Raw genomic sequence first — 16,994 nt, 5'->3', positions numbered from 1 at the left:
GGTGGGTGGGTGGGGGGGTTTAAGGGGTTAATAAGGGGGAGGGTGCCTGCAGGGGGCTGCGGGCTATAAAGCCACATCCAGTGCGCACAGGAACAGCGTGTGTTGGTGCTGCTTTAGTTTAACTAACATGGTCTGACTCTCCAGCAGCAGAACACAGCCTTAAATCTGTGGGATCACAAACACTTTTTAGATTTTTAGAAGCAGAGAAACCACGCCTTTAGTCTTTGGTTTTTGTTTTTTTTAATTTTCCTTTACCTGTGCTTGTTTTTGTTTGCTTTTTTTCCTCTTCTTCACTTGTATCATTGGATCATGAGCTGGAACACTTGGATTGTGGACAAAGGGAGAAACGTGGATAAAGCTGAGGTGAGAAGAAGCGCTGAGTGAGGCGGACAATGTGGGCAACAGAGCCGCAACTTTTGGAGAGTTAACGCGTGCGCGCGCGCGCTGCATGCGCTCCAACAGCTGGAAACATCTGCTCTCATCTGGAGAAGCCTCACAGCGCGCACACATTCACAGCCGCGATCCGTTTCCCTTCACTTTTGCAAGTCTGATTCCCGAAGTGGCTCCGAAGTGGTGTTGCGGGTCCTCGCCCCCCGCGGATCCAGAGATAGGAGTCTCTGCACCGGGTGGAGCTGTTGTCCTCACCCCGAAGAGCGGCCGCGTCAGGAGGATGGTGCGGCTGGTGGCCGAGCTGCTGCTTCTGCTGGGACTTCTGCTGCTCACCCTGCACATCACTGTGCTGCACAGCAACCCGCTGCGCCAAGGCAATGCCACTGTGAGCCTGGATCAGGACGCAGCGCTCAGAGAGGTGAGACACAGTGTAGACCCCCCCCCCCCCCCCCCCCCCCACTGTACCTGAAGGTGTTTGAACACAGACATGAACGCTGAAGAACTGTCATGTAGAGACAGGGTCATCTATAAGGAGGAATAAAGGAGAGAGCCATCCGTAGAGTCTGCAAAATGATCCATTGTTATATGAATATGTGATCACCTTATTTCTTTATTTATCTGAATAATAAACACTGTTATCCAGGAAGTTTATTATTATTTGCACCACAGCATATAGTTATCTTAAAGATGTAAATCCTCAGAAATAAAATGGGTTTAAAAAGTGACCAAAACTGGTGGGAAAAAGTGGTATAATGGGATTTTAAAAAAAAACCCCAAAAAAACACAGAAATGGGTTAAAAGTCACAAATTAATGCAAACAGAAAAAGTGGTAAAAAGGGTTGAAAGTGTCAACATTGGTTTAAAAGTGCAGGAACAATTAGTTTAAACTGGCAAATAATGGACATGACCAACAGTGAATATGGTAAAAAAAATTGGCAAAAAAAAAATAAGCATGAAATATCATTACAATAGGTTAAAAGTGACAATAATGGGTCAACCTATGTGACATTAGGTGGGAAAAATGGTGGGAATGGTTTATAAGTGCTGAAAATGTCTTCAAAGTGATAAAAATGTGCATGAAACGCATTGGAATTTGATGGAGGAGTTGCTGAAATGTTGCAAAAATGCATTGAAAGGAGCAAAAATGTAGCAAGAAAAAGTAATGAAAATAGGTTCAAATATGGCAAGTTTTGTGTAGCTGTAGAAAAAAGCTTAAAAATGGGCTGAAAGTGTTCATAAAATATCCCTGTATCTCACGAGAACCCGTGGCCTATACCTCAGTCTACTCATATCTGTCATCAAGTGTCCATCATTGGAGGAAGATTGAAAAATGTTTTTATACAATTAGCCTACGATAAATTAGATTTAGTGGCATGCATTGCAACTTTTGGCTTTTTTTTTCTGTAGTGGACAGCATGTGTGAGTGAGTTCTGTTAGTGTGGCTTGTTTAGCGATAGGTCTGGGTTAGTACGCACTCAGTGATCCACTCAACTGGGCTTTTCATGCTGTTTTGACAAGTAGCAAAAGCAGCGACTCCTAAAACAAGTATTTTAACCAAAAAAAAAAATAGCTATAAAATTAAAATATATTGTTTCAGGCAATATTCTAATTTTCTACATCGGCAAAATATAAATTTCAATATATCTTGAATCTCGATATATTTCCCAGGCCTAGTTTAAGACATCCATCCATTCTTCTATCCATCTATCCACCATTCAAGTCCTCAAGGGCTGCTGTTCTGCCTGTTTTATTCATCCCACTGCTCACTTGATTGCGAATCGTATCTCATTATTTATCACGCCTTCTGCAGAGCTGATCACTCAATCAATGTAGAAAGAAAAAACACGCAGGACTGAAATCTTATTTAATGAATTCTGAATATCTGATCTTTTTACCTGTAGAAGAATAAAGGGTTATAATATAATCACAAAGCCGTCCTCTGGTCGTCAAGTCCGGCTACTAAAACATCACACCTATCTTAAATGCACTCCTAATATAACAAAAGTAAGTGAGATTAACTCAAAGAGACGCTAGACAAACATTACAACAGGAGCTACAAATGACTGTAACCTTGTATATACTATTATCTGAACGCTTTAGTGAAGTGACAGTTTGCGCTGACCTCAAATACTCTGGAAGTTTGTTCCACAGGTTTGGGAGCACTGGAGCTAAAAGCTGCTGCGGCTCTCTTGTGTCTGATCCTGGGAACATTAAGTAAACCTGTTCCAGATGTCCACAAGGATCTGGGTGCTTTGTAAGCCACAAGTAAAGCAGTGCTTGATATACAGGATGGAAATATATATCAATATATGTTTGAATCAGAATGCAGCACAAGCTTTGTGTCAATGAGTCTTTATCTTATCTTATCCATCAATCTGTTTGTCTTGGTTCAGTGTTGACCCATAGGTGTCCCCCGGGACCAGAGGGGAGCCACAGAAGACGACATGCACACACACACACAGCCCTATTGTCAGGGGTTAAATAGTAGCTGTAGGCCCTTCTCTGTCAACATGTGCTTATCACTGTCATCTCAGGCCCAGCTGAACCCCTGGGTGTGTCAGTGCTGCCATTCCGCAGAGACATTGTGATTAATGTTTAATTCTCCCTTTTTGACTCACAATGATTCTCGTTTCTCCGTCCTGCGTCACACTTCCCCACAAAGCGTATTGATCATTGTGAAAGGAGTCGGCTTTTGAATGACGCCGTTCAAGATCGTGCCCCGCTTCCCAAAAGTTCACTGGGGAGACGTTTGTCAACTTGACACCACCGTAGGCAGATTTAATGGTTTAACTGGCCATTTTAACATCAGCATAAAGCACACGGACTCCCAGTTGAGCCTCAAATCCCGACCCAAGGGTTAAGACAGGTCTGGGATCAACAGGCTTTTTCAGGGAGTGTAAAGCATCCTTCAGCTGCTTTTTGATGTGTATATTTAGCACGCTACTGAAAGACTTTCATCTTCCTCTCCCTGGCGTTGATGCTGACTGATCTGTTTCATACGTGCTTTATTATGGCTTCAGGTGAACTATTGGAATGAGTTTGTGATAGCGAGGAGGTACCGCTGTCACAGTCTGACCTGTTTATATGCATTGCTAGCCCGTGCTTTGTTAGATGTTGGGCCATGCAAAGCCGAGGAAAAATTCCAGGAATTTATTGAATCTTTGTCACGCAGCCAAATGTTGGGTCAGATGAGCAGGATGAGAAGCTACAGGGTGTTTCTCCTGAGGAATCAAAGTTAAAAAAAAAAAAACACAAGACAAAATACACACCTTTACTTCCAATGTCAACATCCTCTTTGTCTTTCAATTACCTCTACTTAAAAACCCTGCACCGGCCTTGAATAGTTGTCCGTCCCACCCCTGAATGCTCTGACTTTGTGCAGATCCGCTTCACTAACCTTTCACTGAAGATGGTGATGTCATCTTTCAGCTGTGCTTGTCATGGGCCAGGGGGTGTATTGTTATTCCGAGGTGTCATATTTGAAATGTCATTCAGCGACACACAAACGACAGGATGCAGCTTTGTGCACCTGAAGAGGGAAGAATGAAACCTTTGGTGCATGTCTCATTATAGTAAGAGGACCATGAGGACAGGTCAGTCACTGTGGCACCGCCATCAAAATCAAACAAATGGATTATTATCAACTAGATAATTCCCAGTTTTTGTGGGAAAACAAACATTTGGCTTTAGCCACTGTAACACGTGACAGGTGAAGGATACGTTTGTTCTCCAACTACAAGTAGTGAGGTGCTAAAAAGCATCTGGCACAATGTGGACTGCCTTCATTTCCTGCCAGCCCTCCCCTAAGCAAGGACCCCCGGGTGGCTCCCAATAGAAAATGGAGTCATGCCCCTTTAAGCAGCCCTCTGAAGAAAGGGGGAAGCGGGAAAAGAAGCAGAGATGCTGTGAGGAGGGAAAGGGGGTGGTTTGTGTGTTCAAGTGTTCATTCATGGTTTTTGGTTGTCAGTGGGAGGGTAAGGCATCCTGGGAGGCCACGACATGAACCCAACTCTGCGTTTGACTTTTGATCTCCAAATTAAAACTGTCAGTGTTAAAGAGAATCTCCCATGAGAGATGAGGATCACAAAGCAGACGGTCATCACTGATAAGAACGCCAACTTTCCTGGCCTTCGTCGTAGTCTGTGTTACATAAGACACAACAACATCTTCTTCCCATTAACTTTGGTCTCAAACTCGAGAGTCCTTCGATAATGACAGAGCGGTGTTCATGCTGCCATTATCAGGAATTTACAAACTGGGATTTACAACACTCTTACAATTGTTTGCGGAAACTTTGACAAAATCACTTAAAGCCTCAGCAATGTGATGTAGCAAAAACAGTTTCTTCTCCTACAAGATCTGAGATGTTCTTATTTTCCCATGTCCAAACTGCTTCTGTTAGACTTGGCCCGATTCTCAAAAAGGTGAAGCATTTTGGGGTAAAAGTGGGGAACCAAGCTTATTAGGTGAATTTAGGTATGCTGATTCAGAATATAAATGTTTCCAAGCTGTAACTTGAACCCTATATCTCTTAAGTTAAAAATCAAAATTGCTGCCAAAACAGCAGCTTTTGGCCAATCTTTTATCATTTTACAAACAAACAGGTGATATTTAGATTGTGAAAATGTCAGTTTATTAGGTCAAAATTTAGTGAGCACAATTTGAGATGTCCTTAAAGTTTGTTACATTACAATACAGAAAAAACTCTGCGGAGCACATATCCCCGCAAAGATAATCATCGATGAAATTAACAATACTTGTCAATGAAATTATTCATTTGTGTTCATGCAGACAAGTTGTTCACTGGTATCACTCCGTTTTTTACACCTGCATAGTGCTGTACATTGTAGTTGAGTATTCCGAAAGGTTTTGCACAGTTGTTGGCATGAACATGAAATCATCTCTAAGCTAAGCATGTCCATAAGCAAATTTAAACGGTACATTTGAGCATGAAGAACTTTAAAATCAGCTTGGGAACATAGATATTTGGAATCAGCAGATCAAAATTGTCTAAAACCAACACGTTCCCTAACCTTGCCTGCAAGATTGATTCTCCTGGTGTTCAGAAACTCCAGAATCCATCTTGTATTGTTCCCGCCTTTGCCTTTTGAATCCGAACCAAAACGGTTAGAACCAATCATGAGGCAGTGTTGTGGTTTAGGGCAGGATGTCCGGGTGTGACGAAGGCAGAATCTCCGAAGCAAAACTGGTGCATGCGCAGTTGCGGGGAGAGGAACTAGCTGGGTTATTGCTATTAGCATAGCTACAAATCAAAGTAGAAAGATATCGACGCAGGAGGAAGGTTAACGTGCCCTTAACTCGCATACTTTCATTGCAAAAACAGCAAAAGCCACTCAATGACATAATGACCCCAGCATTACTACCCCAAAATAAAGTTTTCACCAGCAGAGCCTTGTTGTCGTAGCAGCGTCTCTGCTGCGCATGCCGATGACGACATCATCATTTGTTAGCGTGTGGTTGGTTAAAACAAATCGTGGTGGACAGGTGCTTGCCCAATCAAGTTCAAGCATTCTGTTCATGTTCCTCCCTAATTCTGAAAGGATTCGCCAGACACAGATCTAGATCGATGTGGAGAACTAGAGTTAGAGGGAGGGCTACACATCAATCTGGCTCTTGCCAGGTTACACGTTCCCTGCTTTTACCCCAATTTGCCGCTAACCACTACTTCCAACAATCTTTTTGAGAATCAGGCCTAAGTCTATGTTAGGCGGCTATACGTGTCAGTGCAGATATTGTAGGTTCAAGTCTCCTAACTTGTACTTCTCTGTGATATCATCCAGTGATGAACTGGAAAGAAGAGCTAAGAAAAAAATACATCATAAAGTCATTCATTCATCCAGTAACTTTACCTGTTTTTTTTAAGTCACACCCATTCATTCCTATAAGCATGAATTTTGACATTTCAGAGACAGGGAGAACATGCAAACTCCACACAGAAAAGACCCTTTTGTCTTTTTGCTCGCTGTGTTGTGAGACCACCTCAAAAAGGCAGAATAATTTGCGTACATGTTCTACAAATAAGACAATAACACACTTTGACCCCTTATTTATTAAACTATGGTTCACTTTGTGTTAGATGAAATGCTCTCTCTGCTGTGTGTAACACATCATATTCCAAGACAATTGAATTTTGTGATCACTTAGAGAACAGTGTTAAATGCTGAGAAATGCACATTTGACATCATATTCAACATAGAGCATGTTCTGAGGTTCATTAACCACTATCTGTTGTTTAAGGGAGAGCAAGGACCCTTAGGAGAGCTCTTCTTCTCTGCTTTTCTGGAACTGTTGCCCCGTGCGGTCACAGATTTCTTCAGGTCACAGATTTAGTTTATCCTCTTTCAGTAAACAAAGAGGTTTACATCGGCACCTTTAACGTTTCCTGATTTTTTTTTTAGAGATTTTTAAAGGCTGAATGCTTAATTCTCTCCAATAGAAAACAATGGGCTAAATGGGCTGCACATTTCTTCTAATAAGGGCTTTTCAAGGTTTTTTTTTATTTGTAAAAATAGTAGAGGATCCTTTTATCTAGCCTATGTGTCTAACCTATACTCCTGTTTAAGAATATTAGTAACAGTTAATGTAGAACCTATAGGCTCACAATGATGGGGAAAGAACAAACCAAACCAAAAAACAAAACACATCTTTACTAAGTGTTACATTCTCTGTTTGGGGGTCAGGGTAGAGTCATTTGTCTGAGGTAAAGTGCGTTATCACACGGCCATCTCCAAATCACAGGAGGTGTGGCAGAAACAAAAGAACTCTGTGTTCACATGAAAACTCCAGAGCTGATGAACTCTTCTGTTCTGGTACTTTGTCCCTGTCGCTGAGCTCTGATTGTTTGCTTTTAGACATCACATATGTGGTTTGGGATTTATTTTTTTTAAAGGATATTTACTTCAGAAAACTGTTTGATCCTCCACATGATTTGTGTTAAAACACATCCTGTAGTAAAAGTGTCATATTGTTTGCAGTGTTAGCCAAATAGTTTGACTTTTTTTTCTCACATTTCCAAACATGTTCTTAATCAAGTGTTTTTTTGGGGGGGGGTTAATTAAACAATGCAAAGGGCAAGTTATTTCAAATTCAGTGCATTACTAAATCTGGTGTTAATCAGGGAAAATCAAGGGAAGCAGAATGGTTTCTGCAAGGTTGCTGCTCGCTCTGCAGCTGAATACAAGTTTCATATCCATTTATAATCCCTCCTCTCTTGCTGTGCAGTTCTATTTACAGTGCCTAACATTGCCCTAGAGAACACCTTAGCTGGACGCAAACAACTCCACTGGGGGCTTTTATACTCACCACTGTGTGGTTATGCTGACACTTTGTCTGTGACCGACCACCGCAACCCATAGAACCCTGCTGCCATATTCTCAGGCTTCTGCCAGGCCACAAAAACAGTGCAGAGGAAGAAATGGGACATGGGGAAAGAAAACAAGGACTGTGATTGATGGCTTGCTTTGATCTTACTTTCTGCCACTCCAATACAGATGATTGCTGACTACTTATGGCTGTCCGTGCAAATGAGGAGTAATTGTTTCTTCTGTGCATACCTTAAATGGGACATGTGCCTCAGCTGTCCTCTTGTCAGGAGATGTTTTTTATGTCCTACAAGCAGGCAGATGTAAATATTTTTGCAATGTTTGCTTTGGTTTCTCTGTTTAGCTCCAGTGCATGGAAAACCATCAATTTTCCAGAACATGCTATATACGCCTGTATTATTTCACTATGGGGAAATTGGAGTCCGTCAGTTAAAAATGGAAAAGTATAGAGTCGAGCTGTGACGTTGGTTGAACACTGATTATATTTTGGTGGGAACAGACAGATGCATAGAACACAGCGTGATGTTTTGTCACACAATTCTAGTGGCTCCTTCTTTCTGAGCCCCAAGTCGTAAAAAGACTACTGTCTGTGGGATTTATGACAGAGGTCAAGGCCACGTGAACCTCTGTCAGCAAAGGAGATCAATCTGATGTTGCTGAGTGTGCTGTCAGTGCAGTGTCTGTAGTTGTTTCAATACTCACACTAAAGACGATAAAGGAAATTCATTCATTTAACAGCAAGTAAATATTGCTTTTTTTCTCTTCACAGCAGAACAATATAAATGCAAAAAGCAGCTCCTCTGCCCATCTGGTCCCTGGAGATCGGCGCTCAGGCAAAGAACAGAGGTTCGGCCACCGGCCCGCAACCCTACCCTGGGCGCAAGGCAGTAATGTGCACAGAGACGGCCCTGGAGCTTTCCTCCTAGATCTGCACAATTTCCCCGACCTCTCCAAAGCTGACATCAATGGACAGAACCCCAACATACAGGTGATCATGTGTGTCTCTACACCTGCCGGGAAACTTTGATGCCTTTGATTGCTTAAGACATGGTTAGCCAAGCACAGAGGACAGAAAGGGCAGACAGGAAGAAGAGTAACAGTTTGGTGCACATCACTACCCCCTTTTTCCTTCCCTCTTCTTCCTGTCCCCTTTCACACTTCCTGGCCTCACAATTACACTGGGGCCTTGTGCCAATCATACATGATGACTAAAAGGCAATACTTTGTGACTAACTGACTCATGTGCAAACTGAGTGATGGCAGCTTTAATAAATGTGGGGCTAGGCCAGTGGTGCAGATGGTTGAGTTACTGCTGCCATGTTTAAATCATTCTCTGTTTAATCCTGCAAAATGGGGGTGGGGGGTTCTCATTTCTGTGGGCATCACTGCTAAAATCAAGCATGAACAAAGTGTATTAACATCTCAAGATGTGGGAAGAGAGCAGGGCAACCAATTGAGCAAGGGCGTGAGGGTGTGGGTAAAGGGAGGGGAGAAGGGGGGGTGTCTTTGATCCTGAGATTCATCTGGCTTTCATGGTCTGGAGGAGGCTGAGTAGCCCTTTGAACCCTGTGTTTAGGTGGAGAAAGCCCAAGAGGTGGGAGGGTGACTGCGGGGCAGGGGTGGTGTTCCCTCCCTCATCTGGGAGGCACATGTGTTTGGACAGAACAGGAAGGTGGGGGTGTAATATGTGTTGTCGATCATGGGTATCAGATGGTGCCACTCCACAGCACCCCATCAATCCATGACTTTTCTATTTCAATCTCATTAAAACAATTCTTCTTCCCACAGGTGACCATTGAAGTAGTGGATGGGCTTGAAGGACAAGAACCAGAAAAAGGCCTACGAAAAGAAACCAAGACCAACTGGGCTTCCCCTAACTGGAGAAACTGGTGGCCTCACACATCCACATCGCGCTCGTCTTCCTCAACTCATTCAACAGGGGACCACGATCTTTCTTATGCAGGCAACACAGAGGACAGCAACTTCCTTAGGCCACCAGCTGACTGGGACAGAAGAGGAAGTAAACCTCAAACTGAATATGGTGAGTATGACAGGAGGGTGTGACTGTGTTTGCAAAGAAACAGACGCAGAATATAGAGCTGCATCCACAGGCTCTCATTTTGGTGCTGCTTCCCTGCATTTTCCACAGATGCCCGTAGTCTGATGTGGAATCTGTAATTTGCAGATTCGCTGATTTAAGCTGTCACCATAATAAGTGCAGTCATCTCAGGCAAGCTTTTTGGAGCCTCTGATTGAAGCCTTTAACACTCTTTTATGAGTTGGATACCTCTGTGTAGTGGAGCTAGCTATGGGACACAGTTTATATGCCAAGGTACATCAAAGTTCAGCGACAGAACTGGGATCAGACAAACTCTTGGTCTTCTACACAATTCCCAGTGCACCATGCAACTGTAACCCTTCAGATACAGTATATCTGCTGTAGAAGAATCCACTCCCACTGTCATACTGTACGTGTGCGGACCATGTTGTAGCATGCCTAAACCAGCACGGTTCAACAGGAATGTGTGTGCACTGGAAAGTGACACTTTACCCATTTGCACTTGAGTAGTTGAGTTTTAGATGTTTCCTACTTAAAAAAAGGAAGCTAGCTTCAAGCTTTTGGTCAGTCATTCTATATTTGCTACCATGCTGAAGGGCAAGGGCAAAGCTATATATTTTCATTAAAGGCTTGGTTTTAAACTGGATAATCATAACGATGAGTTCTTCCATTACTGTGTCTCATTTATGGCCTCGTTATTATCTAATATTTCTAAACGTGGTTTTAGCTCCCACTTGCTTCCTTCCATTATATTTCCTGAAAGCGGGTCTAGATGGCTATTTGACTTATCCCGACTGCTCGTAATGAGGGGCAGATGGCAGCAGGGGGTGCATAGGAAGGGCTGGAGCTAGGCCAGAAATACTTCCATCCCAATCAGCTCACATTAATAGTTTTCATTGATGAAGGCAATGTCGGGTAGAGGGAAGAAGTTGTATTTTGCCCACAATACCCAAGTGAATAGATTTTGCGACATTCGTGACAGTTTCATGAATGAGTCTTGTTGTAAGTTGCAATTATTGCCACTTACTTCATCAACTGAACCTGAACTTTACTTACACAGTGAATCTTTACCACATGTGTATTTTGGAAACACTTTAAATCCCATGAACTCATCCACAGGTTTAAATAAAGGGCAACAGAGCTGTTTAAGAATCCCTCTACCAAAGCGATCCAAACCGTTTCAACGGTTCTGCTTGACTGTAGTTGTTTGCCCTCTTGGTGCACCTGTTCATTACCATTGACAGCAAGACTTTTTGGATACTTCAATTGGATTTTACAGAATGAAGACCCATTTTATGCACGAGGGAAGAGAGTCAGGGTTAAGCGCTTGGTTGTGATAGGCATCTTTAGAGGGGTTTTTTTTGGCTTGAGAAATCCTTAATGTTATTTTCTTAATGGGACGCACTGACACTAACCTCTGCTGTCTTCATATTTTAAGTCCCCATTTCATTAGTAGTGCATGCTTACAGGTCTGAGGAAGTTCAACATGTGGCCAACACTAAAAAAGTTGTGTTTTTTCTCTGAATCAAGACTATGTAGATGGAGATGGAGACTGGAGTAACTGGTCAGTGTGCAGTGTCACATGTGGAAACGGAAACCAGAAGAGGACCAGATCTTGTGGTTACGCCTGCACAGCCACAGAGTCAAGAACATGTGACATGCCCAACTGCCCGGGTAAGAGACATAGGACATAAATCCACTATAGTGGGGCATGATTTCTTCTCTCTGGCTTGAGTTAGTCATGTTCTGCTGATGATCACTCCGATCTGTTCATCTTTCTAAAAGGGATTGAAGATGCCTTCAAGACAGCAGCCACTGAAGTGAGCCTATTAGCCGGAACGGATGAGTTCAATGCCACAGAGCTCTTTGGTGTTGGTAAGATTTGTCTTATCTTTTGATTCTTTATTCACATGTTCTCCCACTACAAAGGCAGCTGTTGTCCACTATAGGGTAACATGCATAAAAAGCTCAATAAGCCTCTTTAGAATAATGTTTTATGTCAGTTGTTAATACAAATAAATTTGTAATCACACAATAGCTGTGTTTCCATTACAGATTTTTGTATTATTATTATTATTATATTATTATTGTTTCTAAATGTTGACAAAGTATAATTTACACTCCAAACCTCCTTATAACACTCCGTATTCCTTTGTTGTTGCTGTCTAATGTGGCAATAATAATTTTAAAGTATAATATTTAGAAATTTCTCAGTCTCTTCTTTTTTCTACACCATGTTTTCTTGGAGAGAAGTGGTCATGTGACCAGGTACGTCGCATTCTGGGATGTGTATTTGCAGAGAAAGTATTTCCATAGAGCTTTTGCGATACATTTCAATATCGAAACTTCTGAAATTCCTCCTCAAGAAAGCATAAAAACCTTTTAGCGATATTTGAGTATTTTCTTTTTCAAAATTCAGGTGTTTCCATTAACAGTTTTTATTGCGCTATTTTGATATTGAGCATTTCCAAGGATAATGGAAACCCAGCTTCTGTCACCCTGGTGGTTACAAACCTGAAGCATTAAAAAAAAATGTTTTATTTCTTCCAGACACAGACAGCTGTGAGAGATGGATGAACTGCAAGAGTGATTTCTTGAAGAAGTACATGACCAAGGTGGCCAACGACCTTCCAAGCTGCCCTTGCTCTTACCCAACCGAGGTAGCGTACAGCACAGCGGCCGTACACGACGCCCCCACACGACGAGAATTCCGTTGGAAGGATGCAAGTGGGCCGAAGGAAAAGCTGGAGATCTATAAGCCCACAGCCCGTTACTGCATCCGTTCCATGCTGACCTTGGAGTCCACCACACTGGCAGCGCAGCACTGCTGCTACGATGACAACTTGAAGCTCATCACTCGAGGCAAAGGGGTCGGAACTCCCAACCTAATTAGCACAGAGTTCTCTGCAGACCTTCACTACAAGGTCGACATCTTGCCATGGATAATCTGTAAAGGAGACTGGAGCCGCTACAATGAAGCCAGGCCACCAAACAATGGGCAAAAGTGTCCAGACAACCCACAGGATGAGGACTACTACAAACAGTTTGAGGAAGCAAGAGAATTCTAGCCTGTTTCACAGTGAATCGACTCAAACACACTGTTACAATATCCTGCTAAGCCTCAAAAATGGTGCTGAAACCATTTAAAAAATAAAACCTGGACTTTTCGGCTCTAGGGAGAGACTGGCTACTCTTTTGAACCAAGAGAAAAAACTCCAAGAGTCACATGGAACTTTTGAAACTTTCTAAAAGGACACTCATTCAATACATAACACACACACACACACACACACACACACACACACACACATACATAGAAACGTTTGTCTGACTTTGACATTTCTCAGATTGCTTTGTTGCCGATCATCATATTTCCTTCTTTAGGTCAAAAAGGAAGAGATATTTTTTTTTATTAAAGATAAAGATTTGCTCCTGAAGAAATCACCAGTTAGATTAAAGCTGCTGGAAACTAAATGTATTTCATCAGAAAAATCCATAGAGTAGGCCTAATAGATCAATAAATGAAAGATAATTTGCTTGAAAAAAGAGTTAAAAGCTTGAAATTGATGCGCAAACATTTGTTTTGAAACTACGTTTATTGATATTTTCGGATTGGCATTGCGCATTGCATTGTGGGATAGGGAGTCCTGTAGATCAGCTATTCTCAACTGGTGGGTCGGGACCCAGAAGTGGGTCGCGGACCTGTACTGGGTGGGTTGCGGACAGCTGGTCAAAAAAAAAAAAAACTTAATGTCTCTCAAATTGTCTTTTATTTTGAAAGAAACTTTTCTTTTGACAGACATGCTGTGAAATGCATGTTACACAGGAAAATATATACATTTATGATTTAAAAAAGATTACATATGTGTGTTTTCAACAGCTATTTTTGAAAAACTAAATTCGGTTAGTTGAATTAAAAAAAAAAAAAAAAGTGGTTGGTTTAATGACCGTGGCTACATGTGGGTCCCAGTGTGAGACCAGTTGAGAACCCCTGCTGTAGATGGATGCATAGAGGTGTATTGACTTCATTTTTACTGTGATTTATTGTGTTTACCCCCAAAAAACTCTGCCAAAGTGACTTCCCAGCCTATTTCTGGTGTTTTCATGGACTGAAAGTGGTTACAACACAATGGTGGATGTTTATTTTGTGGCTTACAGGGGAAGATCCAAATTATTCTGAAATGTAATGTCTCATGGAGTGAAGTGACATCACAGAGAATACTGGGAACAAACAAGAAAAAAAATGGTGTCAAGGGAGAAAATCATTGTCTCCTTTGTCCAGTGAAGAAACACCAAAAATACCTGAAAGAATAAAGTAAAACACTTCTATGCATCCGTTTACTGGACTCCACATCCCACAATGCAATGTGAAATTGTCGATTACGAAAAAGTTTAAGGTGGAGATAAAAGCAAACAAAGAAGCGGCAATTAAATTGTACTTGTTTTTTTTTTTGCAAACTTGAATTTACTGACCTATGAGTACTATTATTGTCTCATAAAAAAAACAACATATTTTAATAAGTTTCTAATATTTGTTACACTCTGAAGTTGTTGAAAAATAGTGAAAGGTGGAAAACAGGAAAGTATCAATGATTTCCTGTATATTACCAATCACAATATCTAAATTCTCATGTAAACCTGAGTATGTCTAATTCAGAATGCACATTTTTCCTGTCATCCTTGTCACTATACCTCTGTAATTTAACAGTCCCTCACTTGGATGAGTCTGATCTCCATTGTACAAAGACTGCATTATTTTTTTTGTAAAGTATTTATTATTGTGTAGTGGTGTCTGAGTTGAGTGTCGATGTCCGTCATTTTGATTTGCATATTGCTGATCTGCTCTTGTCATCAATGTGCATATCCATGTTCTCCCGTAAGGGTCGAACCTTGTTCGAATGTAAAGAAAGTGTGAATTCAAGTGTATGGAAAAATTGAGATATAAGTTTATAAATAAAATGTGCTACACATCATTGAATGTGTTGAAACATTAGGAAAATCTCTTTGTATAATATTCATGTAAATCATATGTGTCAAACTCAAGGATCGGGGGCCAAATCCCACCCTTGAGACCATCCGATTTGGCCCACAATACAGAAAAAACACGAGTTAGTGTGTAAATTACCCAATAATTCAGTTGTAGACATCCCAGCCCTTCTATATACACACATTTAATGGAACTCCACAATATTTGGAGGATTGCAACTGACTGCAGTCGTTTTAAATCTGAAATTGTTTAAAAGACTTCTCATAATTTCCTCAAATTAAATCAAAAATTGTCACAAAATCAATGAAATTTAAAAAAGAAAGTCCTGCAATACTGCAGGGACTGGTATCTGTCACTTAGTGCTTGGATATTGGCCTTGCATACTTTATGTAGCGCAAACTTAGGGAAATTATTGTTGAAATTGCTTGTTTTTCCACTGAAAATCTGCAGCCCACTTAAGATTGAACTACTTTATATTTGGCCCCTGAACTAAAATGAGTTTGACACCCCTGATGTAAATAGATGCTAATAAAATGTATTCTGAAGATAAAGAGGGGGAGAATCCTCATAAGAAAAAAAGTAAGTTACTTCACTCAATAATTAAACTCCACCTGAGACTTCAAGGCAGTGTGTAAGACTTCCCTTCATTCCAGCCACTGTGGCTCTCAGGCCAAACCTTTTGATGGGATTGTGATATTTCTTCAGAGAGTAAGGTTCCCTTGAGTGCGACTCAAATTCTTTGTCTTTGGCATGTCTCCTCACATTCCTGAGTAATTTCTCAGTGTACACACACAATGCTGCAAGTCCATAGCGGGGACCTCTGACCATTCCCTCTCTGGGCCGTGTGCGGCAGTCATTGTCACACAGAGAAAGCCATTCATGGTGCCCTCATTCCTGCAGTCTCCTGTGCGGCACAGCTGGCGTATGTGGTGCAGGGCTGGTCTTTGCAACGCAGCAGGCTCCAGCACGTCCCTCAACCCTGGGGTGCTGTACTTGTTGTTTTACCGCACGCGTCTTTTTTTCTTTTCCTCATTCATCCTGTTTTATCAACAAGCCATCCTGAAATGCAGTGAATCACACAGGTATGTCCTTTTCAAATGTTTCACGTACTTCTGCATCTGCTCTGTCAGACACACGGGCTGAGTAAAGCGGTCTCTGTTTGCCCTCTGCCCCCCCTCTCATGAGCTAAAGTACGATTCAAGGCTAAGATTACAGTAACCGGCATGGATCGTTATCTTGGGAGAGCGTCTGCTGAGCAGGCCACGGAGATCAAAGCGAGGTGCTCGCCTTTATTTTGAAACATTGGGGCTGAGCTCAAATTGATGTCATACTTCTACCCGCTCAACCCCAGGCCAGTATCTCTTCTCCAGACAGGCTCCACGTGTCTCCAGAGCAGGCAGCTACTCGTAAACTCGCCTCACTTTTCATCTGGGTTCTTCTTCTAGTTTTCTGCGATAAACAACTTTACACACTTTGCTCCGTGGTTTTCAAACTCCTATTTGAGTTGGCACCATTTTTGGTTTTAAACCTGGAATGGTGCCACCACGTACTGTAACACAGCAGCTTTGACTATTATTCTATAGCTTGTGATGGGATTATTTACTTTACTCAGTGCAGGGCATCAGGGAGGCCTTGTGTTTGTGATGCTTGGGCTTCATTTACTGACATTTATTTCATTTTTGCCCCAAAACAATCTCGTTTCCAAAAACTTTTCCATATACATGGTATCGTATGTTTCTAAAAACTCCTGGCTCACTTTTTTGGGGGGCCTATGCTATCCTGAACATGGAAACAGTAGAGCAGTATTACCCATAATTTAAGATGTGTGGAATAATAGCTGCAGCTTTTGTTTTTGTGAAAAGTACTTTAAGTACTTTTGTAGTATATTTTCATCAGTGTCTATTTATTTGTTTGTTTGTTTGTCTGATTTTGACACAATTGTAACCAAGGACGGACCTTACTCCATGGACGATTACTTTCATGTTTGGAGGGGATCCGGATCAATATACTGATTCTGGATCAGTTTCAAAAATGTAATACTCCTATCTCCCGTCATTGGCAAAATTTCAAAAACCTTGTTTCATAATTGACCGATCTTTATAAAATTGGCAGTGGCTATCCGTACAGTGCCCGTATCAATATACCGACATTCTATCCGTATGCAGCGCCCCAATTTGACCAGTTTAGGTCACGTGATAGGTCAGTCATTGGCCAG

At 41.7% G+C, this 16,994-nt stretch overlaps 1 protein-coding gene across 1 annotated transcript; it reads left to right on the top strand.

The window, feature by feature from the left end:
- Positions 1-94: 94 nt before the first annotated feature.
- ism1 (isthmin 1) lies at positions 95-13,518 on the top strand. The gene is made up of 6 exons (XM_028469649.1): positions 95-808; positions 8,503-8,721; positions 9,522-9,774; positions 11,323-11,466; positions 11,578-11,667; positions 12,343-13,518. Exons 1-6 carry the CDS (start codon positions 449-451, stop codon positions 12,858-12,860), a joined length of 1,584 nt encoding a protein of 527 aa, XP_028325450.1. The 5' UTR covers positions 95-448; the 3' UTR covers positions 12,861-13,518.
- The last annotated feature ends 3,476 nt before the right edge of the window (positions 13,519-16,994 follow it).

Source organism: Gouania willdenowi, chromosome 15 (assembly GCF_900634775.1).
Source record: "Gouania willdenowi chromosome 15, fGouWil2.1, whole genome shotgun sequence".
NCBI classification, from domain to species: Eukaryota; Metazoa; Chordata; class Actinopteri; order Blenniiformes; family Gobiesocidae; genus Gouania; species Gouania willdenowi.
Note: the sequence above shows the minus strand (reverse complement) of the source record. Positions and strands in the feature narration are given on the sequence as shown.

What these genes read in the sequence shown, in the direction of transcription:
- ism1 (XM_028469649.1), top strand. Translation starts at nt 449, where the DNA reads ATGCGCTCCAACAGCTGGAAACATCTGCTCTCATCTGGAGAAGCCTCA. An exon ending in AGGACGCAGCGCTCAGAGAG is followed by an intron (nt 809 to 8,502) that starts GTGAGACACAGT and finishes TTCTCTTCACAG; the next exon opens with CAGAACAATATAAATGCAAA. An exon ending in GACAGAACCCCAACATACAG is followed by an intron (nt 8,722 to 9,521) that starts GTGATCATGTGT and finishes TTCTTCCCACAG; the next exon opens with GTGACCATTGAAGTAGTGGA.